Source organism: Ursus maritimus, unplaced genomic scaffold (genome assembly GCF_017311325.1).
Source record: "Ursus maritimus isolate PB19 unplaced genomic scaffold, ASM1731132v1 scaffold_20, whole genome shotgun sequence".
NCBI lineage: Eukaryota > Metazoa > Chordata > Mammalia > Carnivora > Ursidae > Ursus > Ursus maritimus.
The window spans coordinates 20,519,839-20,541,778 of NW_024424453.1; the positions used below are offsets into that span (position 1 = coordinate 20,519,839).

Below are 21,940 nucleotides of genomic sequence, written 5' to 3' on the forward strand. Positions count from 1 at the left end.
TTTTTTTTTTTTTTTTTTTTTTTTTAAGATTTTATTTATTTATTCGACAGAGACAGAGACAGCCAGCGAGAGAGGGAACACAAGCAGGAGTGGGAGAGGAAGAAGCAGGCTCATAGCAGAGGAGCCTGATGTGGGGCTCGATCCCACAACGCCAGGATCACGCCCTGAGCCGAAGGCAGACGCTTAACCGCTGTGCCACCCAGGCGCCCCTGGATCTGTTAGGTTCTAAAAGCTCAAGCCGTAGCCAAAGAGGGTGTAAATTTTTTATACCTCTACGGCACTCTATCCACACTGACATTTGCTTCTCTCTATCTCAGTTAAGGTGAAACCATGGTGAGACAGAGTCCTAAACAGTCTCTGCTGAGCTGCGGGGGTGCTAAATGGTGCTATTAATAGAAGAGATTGGAGGAATTCTCTTTGATACAAACTACTTTGTTAGAATTGACCTTTAAAATCCAAAGCATTGTAAATCTTTCCTATCATAATAGCTCATGTTATATGTTGTTTCTTTTCCCAATAAATCACTAGTCCACCAAGTCGACCATCTAGAAGCTCAGCTGAGTGGGGGGTGGAGGGAGGGGGTTATGTATCATTTTTTGGTGGTGTTCTGTCGTCAAGATCCCCGGGGGGTTGATTCTGAGATGCAGAAACCACTGTCCTGGTCACTGAAGTTCACAGCCAACAGCTTTTGTGTTTTCTATTTTTGGTTTAGCTTTTCTAGGTTGTGGAGGTCAGTTAATTAGAGAAGATTCTGCCTGAGCAGGGTCAATGCAGATATTTTGAGTTGAGCCTAACTCTGGGCTTAGAAAGCCTTGGGGGTGGGGTCCTTTTTTAAACATTCCACAAATGTTTATTAAGTGCTTACTATGTGCCAGCACTCTCTGATAGGTGCTGGGGATAGAGCAGACAGCAAACCCCTGCTCTCAGAGAGCTTATATTTCAGTGGGAAGAGAAAAATGAATTAAGTATATATTACGCCATATATTATATAATGTCCAATAATAAAATATGAAGAAATTAAAGCAGAGTGAGGAGGTAGAGAATGATGGGGGCTGTCATTTTAGATAGGATGGGTGGCAGAATTTTCTGAGAAGTGGTGATGTTAAGCAAAGAACACAAAGAAGGGAGAATGTCAGGGTGGGAAGCATCTGAGGCAGAGGGAGACAGAAAGAAGCAAGTGCAAGGGCCCAAGGGCAGCCGACAGCCCACCAGTGATTCAGGAAAAGACACGCCTTCTTCTGGGCAAACAGCGTATGCCTGGGCTCGGAGCATGGCAAGCAGATGATGGGCTGCCTATCAGACCTCCCTGCCCCCTCAGGCAGGACGTTGAGCAGAGAGAGCGGTGCATAGCCATACAAAGCCTCTCCTAGTGATATATGCTTGGGACTTAGAGGAACAGCAGGAAGGCTGGTACAGGTGGAGAGGAGAGAGGATAGAATCAGGGAGAATCGTAACTAGCAACCTCAGTCTTAAAAGATTACTGATTTAGAAAAAAAAATCCCTTTGTTACGTGAACTAACCACTGACTACGTGGGATAGGATTTAAGAGCAACCCCTCCACTGGTCTCTTCTTCATCCTCCATTGTGGTGATGATTTTCTGCCATGAACTATGAGGCTGATATAGAATTTTAAGAACCAACATCAGACCTAAAGAAAATACCATTCCAATTTGGAAATTTAAGGCTGGCTATTTCCATACCCATCTCACAGAGAGGAAGACTCCCCTCTGTTTATTCTTTTCTTTATGGCATTTGTATCATACTTGTCTTCCTTGAGGCAAGATATTCTGCACAACAAAGTCAAAAGAGCATTGGCATAAGTGTAAAATCACCAATATTCTTTAAAGATTTTATTTATTTATTTGTCAGAGAGAGAGCACAAGCGGGGGAGGGGCAGGCAGAGGGAGAAGCAGACTCCCCACTAAGCAAGGAGCCTGATGTGGAACCTCATCCCCGGAGGCTGGGATCACTACCTGAGCCGAAGGCAGACACTGACTGAGCCACGCAGGCATCCCAAAATCACTAATATTCTTTAAATTACATAAAAAATAAACAAGTAAAATAGACTTTCTTCACCCCTTCTTCCATCTCTAACTCCCTTATGGGAGACTTTCATTTTCTACTTTATTTCTAAATTGTTTATAAAATGTTTTACAAATCTACTGCTTTGACAAGCCCATAACTAATTACTCGATATTATTTTAATTTTTCTTAACCATTTAAGAAAAAGAAAGTGTTGTGTTGACATCTGCTAGACCCAGATTAGCCTGTCTCTCCTAAGTGGTTATTGCAAAGAATTTTGAGGCCAGTAGATAAAATGTATGTACGTTGCTGAAGGACCTGTTAGAAATGTTAATTTGATAATTTCCAATGCAGTCTGGAGCTGGGAATATGAGAGAATTGTTGCCTGCAGAGCCATTCCATTCCCACTCCATTTCCTTCCCAGCATAGACCCAATTAAACAAAGTCAGTGGAACCAGGAAGCCTCCAAAATACAGGAGTGGCCATTCATGCAATTTAAAATGGAAAACAAAGTAAGTTCCCTTCTCCAGCGTTCAAACCTACTTGTTAATTAAAAGTAAAAGAGCATGGACATTGTTATGATAAAGGAGAAATCAGGAAAGTGAGATGCAAGCCAAGGGACAGGCTACAAATAACGAAGGATTGACAGTTCTCTTCGAGATGAAAAAGTGTGGTTGACTCATGACTTTTGGTTTTACAAGGTTTGCTTGCCAGATGGTGCTTAACCCTTCCTTCAGCCCTGACCTCGGTGGGGTGGGGATCAAGGCTGGGGTGCAGGTGTCCGCTTAGCACATTACTCGGAAGTGAAAAACACTGAAAGCTTAATTGTGTTTGAAACAGCTTTGAAATATTCCTTGTTTCCAAATGGCTACATTAAATAAGCAATCACAAAATCGTTGCATTAAAACGTGGTGGACACATCTCCCATACAACGGAAAGCAGGGATGATCCTGACTTCCCTGTGTTGCGCTCCAGCTTGCTCCTCTGCTCCTCCGTGCCCTGTGCACCTAGCACACAGCTTTGTACATAGGTGATGTTTATTACTGCTGGTTAAATATATATTCAAAAGTGTCTCCAGAATGCTCACTGTAGATTTATTCAATAATCCCTATCCAGTACTGGGAAGTCTCTCTAGACAGGGAGTTAAGCGTGTGTGAAAATTAGGTATACAGAGTTAAGACTCTTGGGAGGAGTTTCATTTGTAGAAATGAATTAAGTGTGCTGAAAAGATTCTATTGATAACTCCATATAATGTACTGTAGTCTTACAATAAAGTAAGCCAAGGAAAAGAAAACGTCACAAAGAAAATCATAAGACAAAATGCACTTACAGTTCTAAATTGTATTTGTCCAAAAAAAAATCCACATATAATCCACAGTTTAAACCTATATTGTTCAAATTCTTGTGGTTTTCATATGAATGGGATACAAGAATGAATTAAGATCACTGAAATACTCTCTCTCTCTCACACCCACATATATATATATGATATCCTTCAATTAGTTTAGTGATTGGTACCTGGAAAATTATGCTGCTAAATATTTTCAACAAACAGATATTGAACCTCAAAGAAAAGAAAAATTATTACATTAAAAGACTAAATGTACAGGCACATGAAAAGATGCTCAACATCACCCCTCCTCAGGGAAATGCAAATCAAAACCCCAATGAGATATCACCTCATACCTGTTATCAAAAAGACAAGAAATAACAAATGTTGGCAAGGATGTGGAGAAAAAGGAACCCTCATACACTGACGGCAGGAACGTAAACTGGTGCGACCTCAAAAAATTAAAAATAGAAATGCCATATGTTTCAGCAATTCCACTTTTGCATATTTATCTGAAGAGAATGAATACACTAACTTGAAAAGATATCTGCATCCCTATGTTCATTGCAGCATTATTTATGATAGCCAAGACATGGAAACAACCTAAGTGTCCACTGACGGATGAATGGATAAATAAAATGTGGTAGATATATACAACGGAATACTACTCAGCCATAATAAAGAATGAAATCTTGCCATTTACAACAAGAGGGATGGAACTTGAGGGCATTATGCTGAGTGACGTAAGTCAGACAGAGAAAGGCAAATACCATATGACCTCATTCATACGTGGAATTTACAACAAAACAAAACAAAAACCAAGCTCACAAATACAGAGAACAAATTGGTGGTTAACAGAGGCAGGAGGTGGAGGGATGGGCAAAATGGGTGAAAAGGGTTAAAGGTACAAACTTCCATTTATAAAATAAATAAGTCATGGGGATGTAGTATATAGTTTGGTAACTATAGTATTATTAATTAAAGTTAATATTGCATATTTGAAAGTTTCTAAGAGAGTCAAACTTTAAAGTCCTCATCACAAGAAAAAACCAATTTTTTATAACTATGTGTGGTGACGAATGTTAAGTAGACTTAATTCCCAATATATACAAACATCAAATCATTATATTGTACATCTGAAACTAATATGTTATGTCAATTATACCTCAATAAAAATTTTAATTTTTAAAAAGAAAAACAAAAACCTGAAATGGAACTATGGCAAGTGAGCTTGAGGCCCAAACAGAGCCCAGTAAATGAGATGCCCTCCCCTTGAATGATACAGCGGAATATTTTCCTTTGCATATGATTCTGTTGCCATAATCAGTAATATTGTGCTAAATGCAAGGATCATCTATGAAATCATGGAACTGGCTATTTGCCTCTTTGCAGAGATCTAGGGTATGGCAAGCCCCCTGGTCACAACAGATGTTATTCATTTGTGGGAAAATGCTCTTTATATGCAATGCACCTTCCAGCCATGCCTAATCAATATCCAGCTATCACATACTGCATGCACACATGCCTTATTTGGCATCATTCTTTTCAGGGACTTTCTAACCAGATCCAGTTGGTGACCACATTCAATGATACTTACAGTTGAGCTTTGGGCCAAGATGCAACAGTGGTTTATTCTCCTCAGTGGTGTTCATTTAATTATTTACAAACTGAAAATGGAAGGGGAGGCAATGTGAGGTAGTAAGTCCCTTTACTGGAGATGTTCAAAGCTGGCTATACAATAGCCTCTCGGGAAAAGGCAGCCTACAAAGGAAAGGGTGGGGGAGTTGGAATTAATAAAGTTTGACTCTGGCTTTGCCACCCAACAGCTTAACATCTCTGAGCCTCTGTGTTCTTGTCCGAAAATGGGGATAGTATGGATTTACCTTGCAAAGAATATTCTGAGAATTAGAGCTAATGTATGTAAAGTGCCTCTCCCACTACTTGAACACAGTATATGTATTCAGACTATCATAAAGCGGAAGACAGTTGGACTAGACGACTCGTAGGATTACGTGACAACCCTATTCTAAGATTCTAGGATTCTAAGTTCTAACCTTTTGGGTTTTTTTTTTTTTTAAGATTTTATTTATTTATTTATTTGAGAGAGCGAGCGAGCACATGAGAGAACACTAGCGGGGGGAGAACACGAGTAGGGGGAGAGGGAGACTCCCCACTAAGCAGGGAGCCTGATGCAGGGTTCCATCCCAGGCCCCTGGTATCATGACCTAAACTGAAGGCAGATGCTTAACCAACTGAGCCACCCAGGCACCCCAGTTCTAACCTTTTAAAGGCTTACAGTACTGAAAAGAATTTCCCCAACCACAAATACAGTGAGTGCTTAGCATGTGCAAAGCACTGTGTTTCAAAGAAAACTGTTCCTAAATAATGAGGAGCAGGAACTTAATAATCTTACACACTTGTGTAACTCTTTCTCAAGTTAAATTAATGAATGCTACCTAGAAGGGCTTATCAAAAGCAAGCCAACAGCCTATGACAATCTCTTACCCAAAGGGTGACTCTGAATTGGGATGAATAAAACATGTAAATGCAATGCCTTTATGGAAAGACAACATAGGCTCTTGCCAGGAAACAGGAAGAGCAGAATTGGGAGAAATAACTCCAGAATGGAGACTGCCATCCTAGCTCAGGGAAGCTGAAGACTTGGGCAGGTCTGGTCACAGCTTAGGGACTGTTGGGTAACAGATGGGGACCTCCAAACACTATTTCCAGTGACCTCAGAGGCAGGAAAGGGGAGTCCATCCTAGACCTGGGAGAGGGGATGGAAGCAAGCTGGACAAACAGGAGGCACGGACTATACAGCACAAGTCCATAGCATGGATGGCGTACCCTTAACAGTCAAAGTATCTTGACCCTCCCCCGTGTCCCAACATGTTATTTATAAATTACTTCCATGTAGTGCCTATTAAGTGTATCATAAAATCTTCAGAGTATAGGCAGCGAAAAGGATTTTGAAACAGAAGATGTAATATTTTATTCTTCACCCTAATCAGTCTTCTTGTGCACCCCACTTTGGAGACCAGTAGTACAGAACAGGTGAACTTATGTGAGAGAGAGGAGCATGGAGTCGTCACCCCCTGCATAAAACCTCAAAAGGGAAAAACACCGTCTACAAGTTTCCCTCTGCTTTTCTTCAAAAGAGAACCTTGTCACCAAGTCAGTGAATAGGCAGGAATAGTGCCAGATAGGAACTCAGTGTCCCCACCACTCTCTCTCTAGCTTCCAGCCTTCTGCCCGGCTTTCAGATTGCACTTGCCTTCCAAGGTTGCCATAGTTACACCTGATGCCACCGCCAGAAGGTTTTCCACCATTAGGAAGCTCAGACTCTACAATCTGGTAGGCACCGTATCTGACCTGGAAGAGTTTGGATGATAACGCTAGGACTGTTTTCAATTTGGGGGGAAGGGAAGCACTTTGTTTAGACTGTATGTTACAAGGAGAGGGAATGAACCTAACAGAGTTCTCTTTATACAGAGTCCTAGGTACAATTAAGCACTAGGTCCATAGTGGGTTTTGTTTGGTTGGTTGATTGGTTTTGGCTAAAAATTCGCTGTGAAAAAAATTATTTCCTGCAAAAACAGGTGTATTATTAGCAAATATCATAGCATTTTTTTCCTATGGGCTCTACAAATAGCTACTAGAGAACATCAAATTTGCTGTGGAGCTTTTATAGACTCTTCATCTTATGACCGTAGAGAGAAACACAAATAAACCTATAAGTCAGTCTGTAAAAGCATCACCAAAGCAAATTGTATGGGGAAAAACATTTGTCCAGTTTGCTACAGGTCCCCTATATGATTGCATTCTGCATTCGGGACCCCTCAGCACCCAAATGTACAGAACTACAGAACTCCAAAGAACTAAAACACATTTGTGGTCTCAATTTGACAGGCTTTGGATTGGGAGAACTAGCTGGTTTCTGCCTCTAAACACTGGCACTGGCATTCCAATGTAACACTTGGTGATTCTTCTTGTCAGGAATTTGGTAGTCAGTCCTGGTGACCTTAGAGATGCCTTATCTCCCAGCGAACCGTCAGGGAATGGCAGCCAGCCCGCTGCTTCTATCGGTTTAGCCAAGCCCATGGGCTGCGAGCGTGGTTCTCACTGACAAGAGGCAGTTAGCTTACTAGAGTTAAACCACAAAACCTACCCTGGGTAGGGTTTGGGGAACACATTTTTATACCTCAAAAAAACTTAAGAAAAATTAATTCTATAGATTGGTAGTAATTATGGAAACGTCATAATGCTGGGTTTGTTTCTGTTTTTTAATAAGTCAGGTCAGTTTTGCTGTTTCCTTAGATCCTACTTACTTGGCTTTGTTGAGGGTTGGCACCGAAGAGCTTTCACGACACCAGCCCATGGTATCAGCTGATCTTGTGCCTCATGTGCGGTGGGAGACGGAAGAGAAAAGAGAAAAGCAGAAATCACAAAGACTTTCTGGAAGTTGGGTTTCAAATATTTTGACTTCGTAAAACACTGTTTCAAAGAACATTATATTTTATAATAGCCAGTCTCACCACTACTGGTCATAAAGATAAATATTATTTTCACACATTCATTTATAGTCAATTCCATTATTTCACTCCATGTGAACTATTATATTTTCCCCCAATTAAGTGAGCTGATTATGCAACTGAAAGATTGGTAAATATGGAAGTTATTATTGGATCAACATTTTCTACAGGCTACAGCTTAGATTGTTTGTGGGGTACAAAGAGAACATGAAAATTTTTTTCCTACTCTGCCCTAGATTCAAGTTATTCATTCCCAGGATTGATTTATAAATGTCTAAATCTTAATCCCTTTTGCAAATTAGCACGGGCCTTTAAAAGCCCAGATGTTAAAGGAAATTTGTTTTAAATTGCTTTCAAACAGTAAGACAACAGACAGTGGAAAAACAGAAAATACTAAAACAAAGCACTAGTTGAGTAACTACAGCAAAATCTCATTATTTAAAATTCATTCATTCATTGGTGATAGTTAAGAAAGGCACAAGACCAAAATGTACCTTTGGCCTAATTGTGTAAGAGTTTGCTTAGTCAGTTACTAGTGGAAAACATTTTTTAGAGAGGAGGCTGAAACCTCTATAGAGAATGTTTCTAATACCCTTAAGTAATTTTAGACATTTAAAACATTGAATTATTTCTGTTATAAATAATCTTTATCAATAATTTAAGTCCTTCTTGAGCCACTACTGAGTAAATCTTCCTTGACCTACTTGTAGGATTTGCTGTAGCGATGAAGGTAGCCTTTCATTTATAAAATGAAAATGAAAGCCTTTTCCTAAATCAGACTGCCCTTCCCTGCTAGTTTCCCTTGAGCAAAGCAGGTCGGACGTTCTGGTTTATGTACAGGAGATCGAGAAGCAGCTTGCCTGGGTTCAAGTCTCCCTTCTACCAATTGGGCATGTTATTTACGGTCGTGGTGCCTCCATTTCCCAGTCTGTAAAATGGAAAAAATAATAATACCTAAAAGATTTTACAGCACTTAGAACAGTGCCTGGTCCCTTTAAAATTAGCTCTTGTTGCCGTAACACTGCATGGCAGGTCAGCGAGGCAGGTTAGCCGCAGTCACACACCCCCAGGGCATCGCTAAGAGAAACTTCTGTGAAATGATACATTTTAGAACAGACAGGTTTTTTAGCCCCTCCTTTCACAAAGCTCAAGGGCAAATTTTCTTTCACACCGCAGTGCATCACCACCGTTTTCAGATTCTTCAGCCTTCCTTTCTTCTGGCCTCCATCCACCCAACCTAGCCTGCCAGGTACTTCTGGTTAATTATACATAAGCCTTTTCCAAGCCACCCCCTCCCAGTCTCTACGAATTCGTCTTTGCTCTCTTTTCATTTCGTGCTAGACCGCACCTCCTCCCTGAAGTCCTTCCTCATAACTCACTCCACTATGATCAGCCCTTGACTCGGGCACCGCTCTGCTTGGGAACCCCTTCTCAATAAATTCTTCAGATGGTAAGAGGCTTTTTGAATCGCCCGGTCTTCATCTGAAATTTTTCATTAAAACGTGGAGTTTGAACAGTCCGCCCTGAGTTGTTGGACTTTGGCTCCAAACCAGACTCCCAGTTAAAGACACAAGAACACAAAAATGGGTGAGCTGCCGGCCCCGAGGGCTGGTGAGCGCGACCGGAGTCCCGTTTAGGAACAGTTCCTTTGGACAGGATCAGGACGAAGGAGAGCGGAGGTTAGTGACGCACCTGAATAAGTCCGCTAGACGAAAGGAGATAACCTAAGGCTTTAATCGTGCAGGCTAAGAGCCCCGCGCGCGCGTGCGCGCGCGCACACACACACTCCACAGACACTGAAAGAGAGGAGCCTTCTCAGGTATCTGACAATGACACGACTCTGATCCGGACAGGGTCTCAAAAGCCCCCGATTTCCAGAGAACCCCTGCCCCCGCCACCTCCAAAGATTACTGTTAGCGCATCTGTCAGCCAAAGCCGGACTCGGGAGAGCCAGACACCCTCCCCCCAAGCCTCGCGACCACAGCTCCCCGCCCCCCGCGAACGAGGCTGCCCAGTGTCCTCTGGAACGCCTGAGTGACTGTCGGGTTTCGAACCCGGACGTCGACCCTGGCCCTTGGCGCCCGCAGCCGAGTTCCTGGCGCAGCCTTTGGCCCCCACATCAATCATTTACCGGCCAGCCAGGGCTACTGAGGCCCGAGGAGGGGTATGGTACGGAACTCGAGACCGGGGACAACTCTATCCCCCAAGGCGGCCGCGAAACACTAGCCGGGGAGGCCCCCGCCCTCCCTCGGTGCGTCCGTCCCTCCCTCCTTCCAGCGCCTCGGCTCCCACATCCCCGCCTCCCGCTCCGGGGGTGGCGGCGGCGGCGGCTGCGCCCGCACCGCGCGATGCCCAGTCACCGCAGCAGCGCCGCCGCTGCCGCCGCAGTCCGCCGCCGCCGCTGTCGCTGCTGCAGCGCGGGCGGCCGCAAGCCGGTAGCTGGGAGCCCGGCGCAGGGGCCGCAGAGCCCGCGCGCTCCTACCAGTCGCTGTGCTGCTCATAGCCTGATTATTTTATTTATTTTATTTTTTTTTTTTCAGGAACGGCTGCTCAGAATCAGGTCTTCTCTTGAATCTGCAGCGACGTCCCCGGCGCGTGCACAAAGGCTCCGACGGCGGCCGGCGGGGACAGCCGAGCGCGCGGGAGCCGGCGCCAGAGGTCGCCTGTGGGCGCTCTAGCCAAGCCCCAGGCACCATGCCGCGGCGCCTGCAGCCTCGGGGCGCGGGCACAAAGGGCCCGCCGGCCACGACCGCGGCGGCTTCGGAGGCCGCCTCAAGTTCCCACCCCTCTGCCTCCGTGGACCCTCCAGCAGCGACCAAGCCGCTGCTGCGCTGGGACGAGGTGCCCGACGACTTCGTGGAGTGCTTCATCCTGTCGGGCTACCGGCGGTTGCCATGTACGGCGCAGGAGTGCCTAGCCTCGGTGCTGAAGCCTACCAACGAGACGCTCAACTTCTGGACGCACTTCATCCCGCTGCTGCTGTTCCTGAGCAAGTTCTGCCGCCTGTTTTTCCTGAGCGGCCAGGACGTGCCCTTCCATCACCCGTGGCTGCTGCCGCTGTGGTGCTACGCATCGGGCGTGCTGCTAACCTTCGCCATGAGCTGCACGGCGCACGTGTTCAGCTGCCTGTCTCTGCGCCTGCGCGCTGCCTTCTTCTACCTGGACTACGCTTCCATCAGCTACTATGGCTTCGGCAGCACAGTGGCCTACTACTACTACCTGCTGCCCGGCCTGAGCTTGTTGGACGCCAGAGTGATGACGCCGTATGTGCAGCAGCGCCTGGGCTGGCACGTGGACTGCACGCGCCTCATCGCCGCCTACCGCGCGCTCGTGCTGCCTGTGGCCTTCGTGCTGGCAGTGGCCTGCACCGTGGCCTGCTGCAAGAGCCGCACAGACTGGTGCTCTTACCCATTCGCGCTTCGCACTTTTGTGTTCGTCATGCCCCTCAGCATGGCCTGCCCCATCATGCTCGAGAGCTGGCTCTTTGACCTGCGCGGCGAGAACCCCACGCTCTTCGTGCACTTCTATCGTCGTTACTTCTGGCTGGTGGTGGCCGCCTTCTTCAATGTGAGCAAGATCCCCGAGCGCATCCATCCGGGTCTCTTCGACATTATTGGCCACAGCCACCAGCTCTTTCATATATTCACTTTTCTTAGCATCTATGACCAGGTGTACTACGTGGAGGAGGGCCTGCGCCAATTCCTCAAGGCGCCGCCTGCGGCGCCCACCTTCTCTGGCACAGTGGGCTACATGCTGCTGTTGGTTATCTGTCTGGGGCTGGTCATTAAGAAGTTCCTAAACAGCACCGAATTCTGCAGTAAAAAGTGAACCTCTGCCTTGGAGGAGGCTGCTGGTTCGCCCACCTATTTGTTTGGAGTTTCTGTTGTTGCCATTGTTGGTTTCTTTTCAAGTTTTGTTGTGTTTCCTTCTTTGCTCAAGGAAGGTGCTGCAAAACCACAGGGAAAAAGTCGAATGCAACAAGGGGGTCTCAGTGCACTTGGGGGTTTTTGAAGAGGGAGATATGGTTCAAGCAAAAGGGAGAGGGCCACTTGTTCTTGCCCCTGGAAAAAATTCGGGTGGTGTCTCTGACATCCAGGAGTTTTTCAAAGGGAGCGAGTAAAATCCCAGATAAAACCCCGAACAGTTTGGTTTTCCGGTCGTCTTCTGCGCCAGTGGTAATGACGAGTAGTCCTGGTGAGGTCAGGTATGCAGTAAAGAGGGTAAGTAGACAAAATCCCTGGGTACTTTCATTTCAGTGTGAGGAATGCTTGGATTTGTAAAAAGAATGGAGCTTTGTAGGAAATGGGCACAAAGACACAAACCCAGGGCTTACCCTGCTAGAAAATGCATGGAATGTGAACACTAATTAATTATTTCAAAATGTTTCTCAGATGTTATTTAAATAGTAATATATACAATGATTTTTCATAATTTATCAAAGCTTGTGATATGCACTGAATTGTCTTTGTTACATAGTTTTGAATTTTGCAGCCCTTCTGCATTGCACACACTTGAACTGGACATCAGGGCAAGCTGCTTGAGAATTCTCAACTACTTTTTTAAACAGTGTTTTCTGAAGGCTTATGTGTGTTAGGATACAACTGTGAATTATTCTACCTTAGGGACTCTGGTTAAACTATTGTTGAGGAGCTCAGTGGTTTGTATACATCCCAGATTCCAATTTACTTTAATGTATTCCACAAAACCCATCCGATTTTTTGTTTGTTTTGTTTTTAATTTTATTCTTTCCTTCTCTACTTATTTAAATTGCCACTGGAATAAATGTGCCTTTTGAAGCAATGCCCAAATGACTGGTCCTCAGACATAGTTTCATGCATGGAGAGAGCAGTAAGAATACGCTTTTCTTACTTTACTGTAAATCAGGGTCTAACATTCCACCCAGGAAGGAAGGGAGATGGTGTTGGTTTTAAAATTTGGGTAGGACTGGAAGTAGCTTACCAGGAGAAAAGGAGCCAACCCGCTAATGTGGCTGTGGTTCCTAATGCAGCCATCGGGGAAGGTGAGAGGACACTGTTCTAGACCAATGCCATTTATCCTTGCTTAAAATTAAAAATGTAATATTCAGGAATAACTGAGGCAGTTATATTATGAAAGTCAGGAACATATTACTTCAGTTGAAACTGAGGATGTTGAGTTAAATAACATTACCTTTGCATAGTTGACCACTGGTCTCATTTGGATCCACACTATGGAAATGAATGGAAAAATCACTGAAAAATTAGTGAACATGTTTCTGAGATCCTTTCTAACAACCACATTGATCAATGTTATTTAAGACATTTCTCATAAGTGATAACGTGTCCTTGAGATAACAACTCTAGATGAACACAAACCACTGAGGTGGCTTATTTAATTTAACTTATCACACTTCCTGACAAGTCCTTTTGGTTAAGAGCCATTGAATGGGGAGTCTTGACTTCATAGTATAATTTAGATCAAGCACAGAAGGTAGATGAACACATACCTCAGCACTAGTAGGCTGGAACTCCTAAAAAGATTGCTGTTTTTGTTTATGCTTTTCATCTCTACTGTATTTGTAAACAGAGAAGCTTGGCACAATTCCCTGGAGGAACCAGTATCCTTGTGCGGTAATTTGCACACAGAAGTTAACTTTATATATGTTTATATTTAATTTGGAACCTCTTAATGGGATCATAAATACACTTTGCACATTTGCTGATGGAAGTCAGTATCTAATCTTTTGCAAGTGCAAGGAGATTCCCATTAGTTGATAGAGGCTGAGAAATTGTGCCTAGCACAGATGTTATTCCTCAGCTGTAACTTAACTCAGCGCATGTATTCAAGGACAATTATGGAAATCAGGATATTTCCACATGCAAACTTATTTGCATGTCATTGTTGTCTCTTCTTGAGCCCTAAAGAATATTGGTTTGGAAGCTAGAGAAACAGGTTGAGGAGTGTTTGGTAGCTTCCTTGTAATAGAGGACCTCCCCTTTCAGAAGGAACTTTCAAGGGACAGAATTCTAGAAAGGGTCCATGAGTTTGAGAACAAGAAATAAACCCTGTATTTGTCATTTTAAATTTTTGTTGGAGATCTTCTGGGTCTACAAACAGAATTCCCTTCTCGCCCTGTGTCTTTGTCCTTAAGCAGAGGCCACTTAAGGATAAAATTATACCCGTATCATTTTCAAGTGATTATGATGCATGAGCCCAGTAAGGTGACACAGTTTTCCCCTCAAAGTTTGCAGACCCAGTATGCCCCAGAGAGAATGAGGACTCACTTTCCTTCCCTTTGCCGTTTTCTTCCTCTACTTTCCTTTCTCCCATTCCATCTTAGTGTTTATATACCACGTATAACATTGACAAAAGGACATTCTAGTTGAAACCAGTGGTATGGCTTCACCTCCTACTTGCAAATAGATACCATATATGCTATATAGGACCAGGGATGATCTGTGAAACTATGTATGTTATTTGCTAAATTATATCAGATTTCTGCCCAGATAAATGGGGATATTTTAGATTCAGCATATATTTACTGAGTCTTCACGTGCATGGAACTAGCCAGGTATATTATTATATATTTCAGGGGTAATACAGCAATCAGAATAAAATATCTTTAAAAATATTTTTCACATTCTCCACCTTGCCACATCCACTAGAATTCAGTTTTACTTTATTGTGTTCAGCTGCTTGAAATGTAGGACAAATGATAAATAAGAATGTACTCCATTATCTCTGTAAAACCTATTTTGGCAGTGGAATTTTGAAGCATATTATGTAATGCATTTTATTTTTACTTGTTAGTCATGATCTAGATGACATCTCAAGGAGGAGCGTCATAGAGTCATGCCTGGGAAACGTAGGGGTTTGACTTTGGAGCCTGTCACCCTGTGGGTTGGTCTCTGGGGTTGACTCAGCTGAGTTAATTGGTTAAAGGGGGTTCCCTTCTTCCCTGTCCTTGCAGCTGCACCCTCAGGTGAAAGGGATGACCTTCCCAGACAGAAGTGAGTTTTTTGGTCATGTCATGACTGGCTCGTAAAATAAGCGTGATCTTTTCCACTGGCCATACACTTTCCATAAATAGCCCAGGAAGAAAGTATGGGGCTTCAGAGCTGGCCAGAGTAGGCTTCACATGTTTCCATTCATAAATCCTGTCCGTAAGTGCTTGCAGTTAAAAACCATTTAGCCTAATTCATTATACCACTCCAGGGTAATCATTTCTAAGAATGCAAAATTGGGGGCTGGAGGTGATTCTTATAATTTTTTTATGATTTGGTGCTGAATCTGAGGGCTCACAGCAATAATAAACAGGGATTGTTATCTTCAAATCTCTTTACAACTCTACTTAGTTAATCTGCACAAAGCTAGAGTAGGAGACAGGTACGGTAGGAATTATCTCCATTTCTAGGTTATACCAAGGCGACAGAATCAAGTTTTCAAACTAGCATTAGAACATGGGGATGGTTGTATGCTCACTTGTGAGTGTTTGCTAGTTTGCATGGCTATGATGCGTGGTCAAGCACAGACACTAATTGGAGATGTGTGTCTCCATAATTATATGTCTATGATTAATAATATCTAATATCTATTTTATATATATAGATATATAATTTATCATTGTAAAACAGAACGAAGTGCGATTCAAGTTATCCTTGAATTTAGATTATAAAATCTTAAACAAAATGTACTTAAATAGTTTTTATTATCTTGGATTGTTCTTCATCTGTTTCGAAGTCTGCCACTGCTGACTTCACTCTGTCAGGAGGCTTTGAGTTGATTTCCACATTTGTCCATGTAATCCTTTTAGTGATCATTGAGCACCTACTGCATATAAGACATCGGGCAAGGATCCATCCATATTATTACAGCCGTTACCCCTTTGTCTGCTGGTGGAACAGAGATGGGAACACCAGAAAGCCCTCTGGCCAGGAACCAGCCTCTGACCTTGGCCACAGAAAAATGTCCTAAGCCACTGAGTTTGGTTCTTTTCTCCTTTCTGTTAGCATAGGAGCAATGCATAGAATCTTACTTCACTTAACAGGCTAACTTACCCAGAATCAATTTTTCTTTCTTTCTTTTTTTTTCTGTCTCCTCCTAGGCCTATGTGAATTTCATTGCTAAAAATAACTAGAAAATTTAATGTACGATGCAGGTGAAGGGATAGCAGGCATATGTACATGGAGAGAGTTGAAAATTTTATCATCACTACTAATTAATAGAAATGTTAGTAACAACCACTTTTTGGGAGGTTAATAGCATTCATGTCATTATGAAGCAAGATTCATCTGAAGTGCCTAGACTGTGACATCATTAAGTGTCTGAATTTCATAGATAGCATACTTAAGTTTTAAAAATAGGAGCTTCAATCTGCAAAGATGAACTCATGTTCTTTAGCCTTTTCCCTCTTTTAAGGTCTTTGTGTTGTAATCTATAAAACATGTCTTAGAAAAAATTACTCTGGAGGAAATTATGAAAAAAAAAAAGTATCAGATGTGAAACAGACAGGAAGAAGGCATGAGCAGGGGAGAACAAGGAGGATTAGATTCAAGCAGTTAGGATGGGACAGCCAGTTCAACCGTGGACAATTTCTCCTGAATTTTAAATTTTGTCCCTAGAAGAGCATGTGAACTCCCATGGTGTTAGCACTCAAATGGACAGGCAAGGAATTTTATTTGGCAGCCTAACCACATCCGGTAGTTTTTGACCTGAGCACCAGTGCCAAGGTATATTTTGAGTCGTACTCTTACCCCTGGCTTAATGTCCCTAATTTGTTTCCATAAAATTAGAACATAAGGCAAATAGGCATTAGGGGATAGCACCAGCCAATTGTAAATCACCTTTCGAATCATTTCTTTGAAGGATTGCCAATATCCTCTGATATAAATTGTCTGACGAAAAGCGAACAAGCCTAGACAAACTGAAAAAAGAAAGCATTCATTGGTTAAGCTGAGTGAGCACCATTGTATTCCAACGTGATAGGCCGCACAACTTCCTGGTGAAGGTTTTATTCCTTCTTCAATACTATGAATAATTATCTTTTAATTGTGAAAATGGGTATCAATTCTTAATTACTCTTCCAAAAATCCAATACGAATTTTTGCTGTTGTTTCAAAAGGACAGATGTATTGCATTTCTGGTTTGCAGATTTCTAGCCAGCTTGTCGACATTTTTGTTCTAGAATAGCTTCTTAAGAGTCTGTGAGCAAGATGCAGAATTAGAGTGTTTATTTATAGGTCAGAGGCCAAGAATGCTCCGTTGGCTGTTAACTGTGGCAGGATGTGACTTTGGAAAGCTCTGAACACATCTTTACATGCAACAAAATGATCACTTATTTACTATTTAACTCAATGGAAAAGAGCCTTTTCTTTGAGCTTTCGAAAGTGTTCCCCAATGTATTGTGCTTCTAAACGTGATGCATGATCCCAATATTTTTTGTTCTTGAACAGTCTCTGAAAGCTATTCCAAACATGGCATTCCTCAAGGAATATTTCTTGAATGTGCAAAAGTATTCTCGAATGTGTCATGTGGCAGGCCACCTTTCTCATGCCTTACAGCTACGCCTAAAATATGCAATAAGCACTCACGTAGGAGTGGCAGGGTCTTCAGGTAGTGATTTCACCACGCCGTAGAAATGGCCCTGCTCCGCACAGCTCACCCACCACATTGAGAAAGGACGTCATGTAAATAAACCTTCGTTTCTAGGTGAGGGGCATACAGGGACACACATAATTTCATTTCTTCTTTCAGTTCCATCTGTAGTTAGAAAGCATAATCTTTTTAATATGCTGGATGCAAAAAAGAAAATTAATAGGAAAACATTTTAAAGAGGTATTCTAATTTTCTATTTTAAAAGTTTATAATAGCAATTTGTTTGTAAAAACAGGTCTTAGCACATAGATGAGAACCAGCGCTTTTTGGAAAGCCTCATCTTTGTCCTGGGAGTTTAATCACCTTGAGCTCTTACCCAAATGAAAGACCTAGTAGGTCTTTAAAAATGTAAATAATGTATAGTTTAAAGAAGGGTAAAAAACCCATTTTTTTAAAAAAATGAAGAAAACAGGTCGGATATGTTCTAGGTGTGTAACAACGCTAAATTAAAAGTCTTTTAAACATTCTAGTTAGAAACTTCATTAAATTCACTCTCCCAGCAAGGCTTAGCACAGAAGGTCTACTTCTCGACCAGCCTGATTTTCTTTTACGGAGGCTATGAGCAAAATTATTCTAATAAAGCAACTGAGTACCGAGGCAGTAAGGGAATGAGACACAGTCCCCTTTGATGAGGGTATAACCACAGTTAATGACATAGCCAGGAAACTGTACAGCCCTGGACACGTGCTCCTCATTTCTGTGGAGTGGAAAGGAACACAGAGCCCCACGCCATCGCTACACAGACCAGGAAAAGGCTGTCTGCGTTGCAGGGCTGGGGACGACCCCATGGCTGTTCTTTTATCTGCATAAAGCATGTGATACCTCTGAACCCCTCATTTCAGCCTTCTCCCAGGCCATTCCCACCACCCTGGAAGCCTTCGGTTTCCACAACCTCCGCCTTGAAGACAAAAGGTATTTAGGCCTTGTCCAACCACCTGCCTTACGAGGTCCATCCATTTCTAAACCAAGAATTTAAATGTGATTACTTTGGTCGGATTTACAGGAATGTACAATCAGCGGGTCCCCTTTTGCAGTAAAGGGCACTAATTGAAGGCCATACTCATTTTTTCCCTCAGGTCAGAGGCAGAGGGGGATTTCACAGTGACCAAATAGAGACCTCCTTATGTCAGTATTTTTTTAAGTTCATTTAATGGTGAAAATGGAGGGAGAAAGGAGTAAAGGATAATGCAGGCATGAAGAAAGAAACCGAAAGAAAGTTCCCACTGCTTGCTCAATTAATTCTTCTTAGGCTGCCTGACTCCAGCCATCCCCTACATCCTAAACAGCTGTATTTAGCTGGCTAGAGAGGCTTCTCAGGCTGTGTGAACTTCCATACAGGGACTATATGTGATTTCAGATCAATAGTGTAGTCTGCCAGAGAAGCATTCTTTAATCATAATTCCCCGTTACCCGATAAACAAATCTATAGAAATAGCTATCACTTTGGTCAGTTCTGTGCATGTAGCTAACGAAATTGTGACTCATTTCTCTTGTACAGTTTGCTATGATTTTGGTTTTCTGAGACATTTGTTCCTTATGGTCTTGAATATGAAATCTATATTAATAATATAACTATGTATTTTTTGCTGAAAAACACATGTATGAAGTAAGAATAAATCATTTGTAAGCATAGTGTTTAGGTCTGTATTTGTATGCCTTCAGCAAACAATTCCGAAGTTAATAGTAAGTATGTATAACACTAATACGCATGATAAGAAGAAGCCGTCCCTTTTATAAAAATCAGCAGGTAGAACGGAGAATGTAAGTGTCTGATGGAAGTCCTGAAGAAGCACCCTTAGTATATTTTTATAATTTTATTTAAATGAAAAAATTCATGAGTCACTTTGAAACCATGTCTTCTAAGAAAATACTTAAGCCCAGATAATGAAGTTTTTCCTTACTCTTCCCTATATTTCAAGGCACCTGTGGTCCATGGACTTAGGTGCAGTGCAAGTGCAGCCTGTCCCAGAACCCTGGGGATGTGCGTGAATCTGTGGTCTCTCTATCCCAAATAACCCTAGCAAAGGAGATCCAGCTCCAGTTATTAAGGTCTGTAAGGTAACCTCAGGGAAGCCTAAGTCTAACCCCGAGGGAAGCCAGGATAAGAACAGAGCCAACACATGGGTTGGGGCTGAATAGAGTAAATCACAAAGGGAGGCTTGATCAATCTGTGCCTGAAGCCTACCCACTTTGGACTTGTCCTTATGTGAGCCAAGAAATTTCCTTCATTTTACAATCTAGTTTGAGTGTTCATTGCTTATAATGAGAAGTCTCTTAACTTATCCATAAGGTTTGGTAACCTCCCAGCCATCAACAATAGAATTTGCACAGCCTCCATCCCGCCTTCACTCAGCCAGTCCCACATTTTTAGGATCTGCATATTTGAAATACATCACGTTTAAAGTACAGATTTCTGTATTAGGACTCAGTGCTGTCCAGTGACCCTCCCGGGTTGCCTAAACCACTTTCTCTCCGGCTCCCCACTGCAGATATTTCATATCTCAGACCTGCCCACTCCCTCCCACTCCTCAAATCTCCCATCCTACCACTTCCCATCTCTTCAGCAACCACACTATTATTACACATTGTTCTCCTGTATGTTCAACTACTTCTACTCAATAGGGTTCTTCCTACAAACGTTTAAAAATGTACCACTAGTATCTCCCATCTTCTAAATAAGGAAAGTCACCCTCTCCCCACTATGTCACACTCTAACAACCACCACCCTCTCTTCTCCTTCACAGCCAGGCTTTTTGCAAGAGTGGTGTGTACACCGTCTTTGTTTCCATACCTCCCACTCATTCATTCACCCACTGCATTCTGGCTTCATTAGTCTCACTAGAATGGTTCTTAGATGATCTCCAACAACCTCCTTGGCTGATGGACGTTTTTTAGATCCTGTTTGCCATTCCCTTCTCCTGAAACTCTCCCCTTGTCCTCTAGGACCCCATAGTCCCTGGATTCCCTCCTACCTCTCCAGCTACTGTTTCACAATTGCCTTTGCTGACTTTTCTTGCCCTGTTTACACCTCAAGTCAGTTTTCTCAAAGTGTGAGCCAGACCAGGGGCGCCTGGCTGACTCAGTTGGAAGACCATGCAACTCTTGACCTCAGGATCATGAGTTCAAACCTCACGTTGGGTGTAGAGATTACTTAAAAAAAAAAAAAGTGTGAGCCAGACTATCTACATTAGTTTAAGGGCTTCGTCAGCATCTTGATTCTGCCACTTCCTTTCAGGTCTCACAGCAGAGGTATTATAACTCTTGTTCTAGGAAGCTCAACCTTGAGCCTACTCCAATACTTCCAATTTTGTAAGCCAACCAATACCTGTAATAAATCCCCTTCGGCCCCAACTAGGTTGAGTGGATTCTGTTGTCTGCAACTGATACAGCAGGCAAACAGAAAAAGATGGTGATCAAAAGTTCTGGCGATGGGAAGCCATAGCTCTTTAATCTCCCAACCAATCATTGGTGGATAGTCTGTTGGGCTTCTGATTTTTTTTACCTTTAATTTTCCTTGGAAGACAAAGCAGGTTCTGAATCAGGCAGCTTCTTCCGAGAGTTTGGTTCTATTGCAAAGCAAAAAAGAAACATTAGAAAGAGAATTACCTAGAAATTTGTTTCCCCTTAATGTTGACTTAATACAGATGGACAGAAACACAACATGAATATTTAGAATTTATGTCAGGTGAAAGAAATCTAAAATAACAAGTGGCATTCCCATATCACTGAAGTTTATATAATTTCCATATAGAGATCAAGCCCCTGATAACTAAAAATCCTAAGACTACACAGAATTCTGACACTGGATAGGAATTCTAGGAGACTTCCCTGGACAAAGGTGCTTTAGTGCAGCCCCCTCTTTCTTCTAGCAGTACCCCAAATTTCCTTTTAGGAAGGACCTCTCCCACTGAACCTTGGTAGGACTGCTCTCCCTGGGGGTGGTGACCCGAGGTAGGCTTGCAAGCATGGAGCTTCTCTAGATTCTGAACTTCCCACAACTTGCCTGCATATGTCTTCATGCAATTCTGAGAGCTATCCCATGAGTTTCAATAAATTTTTTTTCTTATTATTTTCTTCCTGTAAATTAACCAGAAGGTTCCCATTTTTTTTTTCAACCAAAGAGAATTAAATAAGGGCTTCCAGTTTCTGATCCGGTATATAAGGAGCTTAGAAGTTATCACTCTATGCTGACAATAAAAAGCTGAATAAGCTTTAAAAAAATCAACAAGTCTTCTTAGATCTGTCAGAGAATTGTGGCCACAGGGCAAAATGCTGTCCTCAAAATTAGGCAGACACACAGGTAGATACAGAGAATTACAACTTACCACATTAGGAACCCACAAGCAGAAACCTCTGCGGGAACCAGTACCGGGTTCCTTTCACCTGATAATCATGTCTGGCTTTCAATAAAAAATTACAAGGC

General features: G+C 42.6%; 1 protein-coding gene and 1 long non-coding RNA gene across 5 annotated transcripts in view; one reads left to right on the forward strand and one right to left on the reverse strand.

The window, feature by feature from the left end:
• LOC103678337 overlaps positions 1-21,214 on the reverse strand; it is a 35,822-nt gene extending 14,608 nt beyond the window's left edge. Inside the window, exons 1-4 of one of the 4 annotated variants that reach the window (XR_005836556.1) lie at positions 21,020-21,214; positions 7,681-7,750; positions 4,950-5,113; positions 3,709-3,804 (exon numbers count right to left, since the gene is read on the reverse strand). This is a non-coding gene — a long non-coding RNA (uncharacterized LOC103678337). Of the gene's footprint in view, positions 1-3,708; positions 3,805-4,949; positions 5,114-7,680; positions 7,751-8,588; positions 9,329-10,015; positions 10,144-21,019 lie in introns of those variants that run through there. The other 3 variants (XR_005836555.1, XR_005836557.1, XR_005836558.1) reach the window with 3 other exon arrangements.
• On the forward strand, positions 10,377-11,748 carry PAQR9 (progestin and adipoQ receptor family member 9). Its single transcript, XM_008711150.2, has one exon. The coding sequence runs from the start codon at positions 10,579-10,581 to the stop codon at positions 11,710-11,712; it is 1,134 nt and encodes a 377-aa protein (XP_008709372.2). The 5' UTR covers positions 10,377-10,578; the 3' UTR covers positions 11,713-11,748.
• Positions 21,215-21,940: the final 726 nt, after the last annotated feature.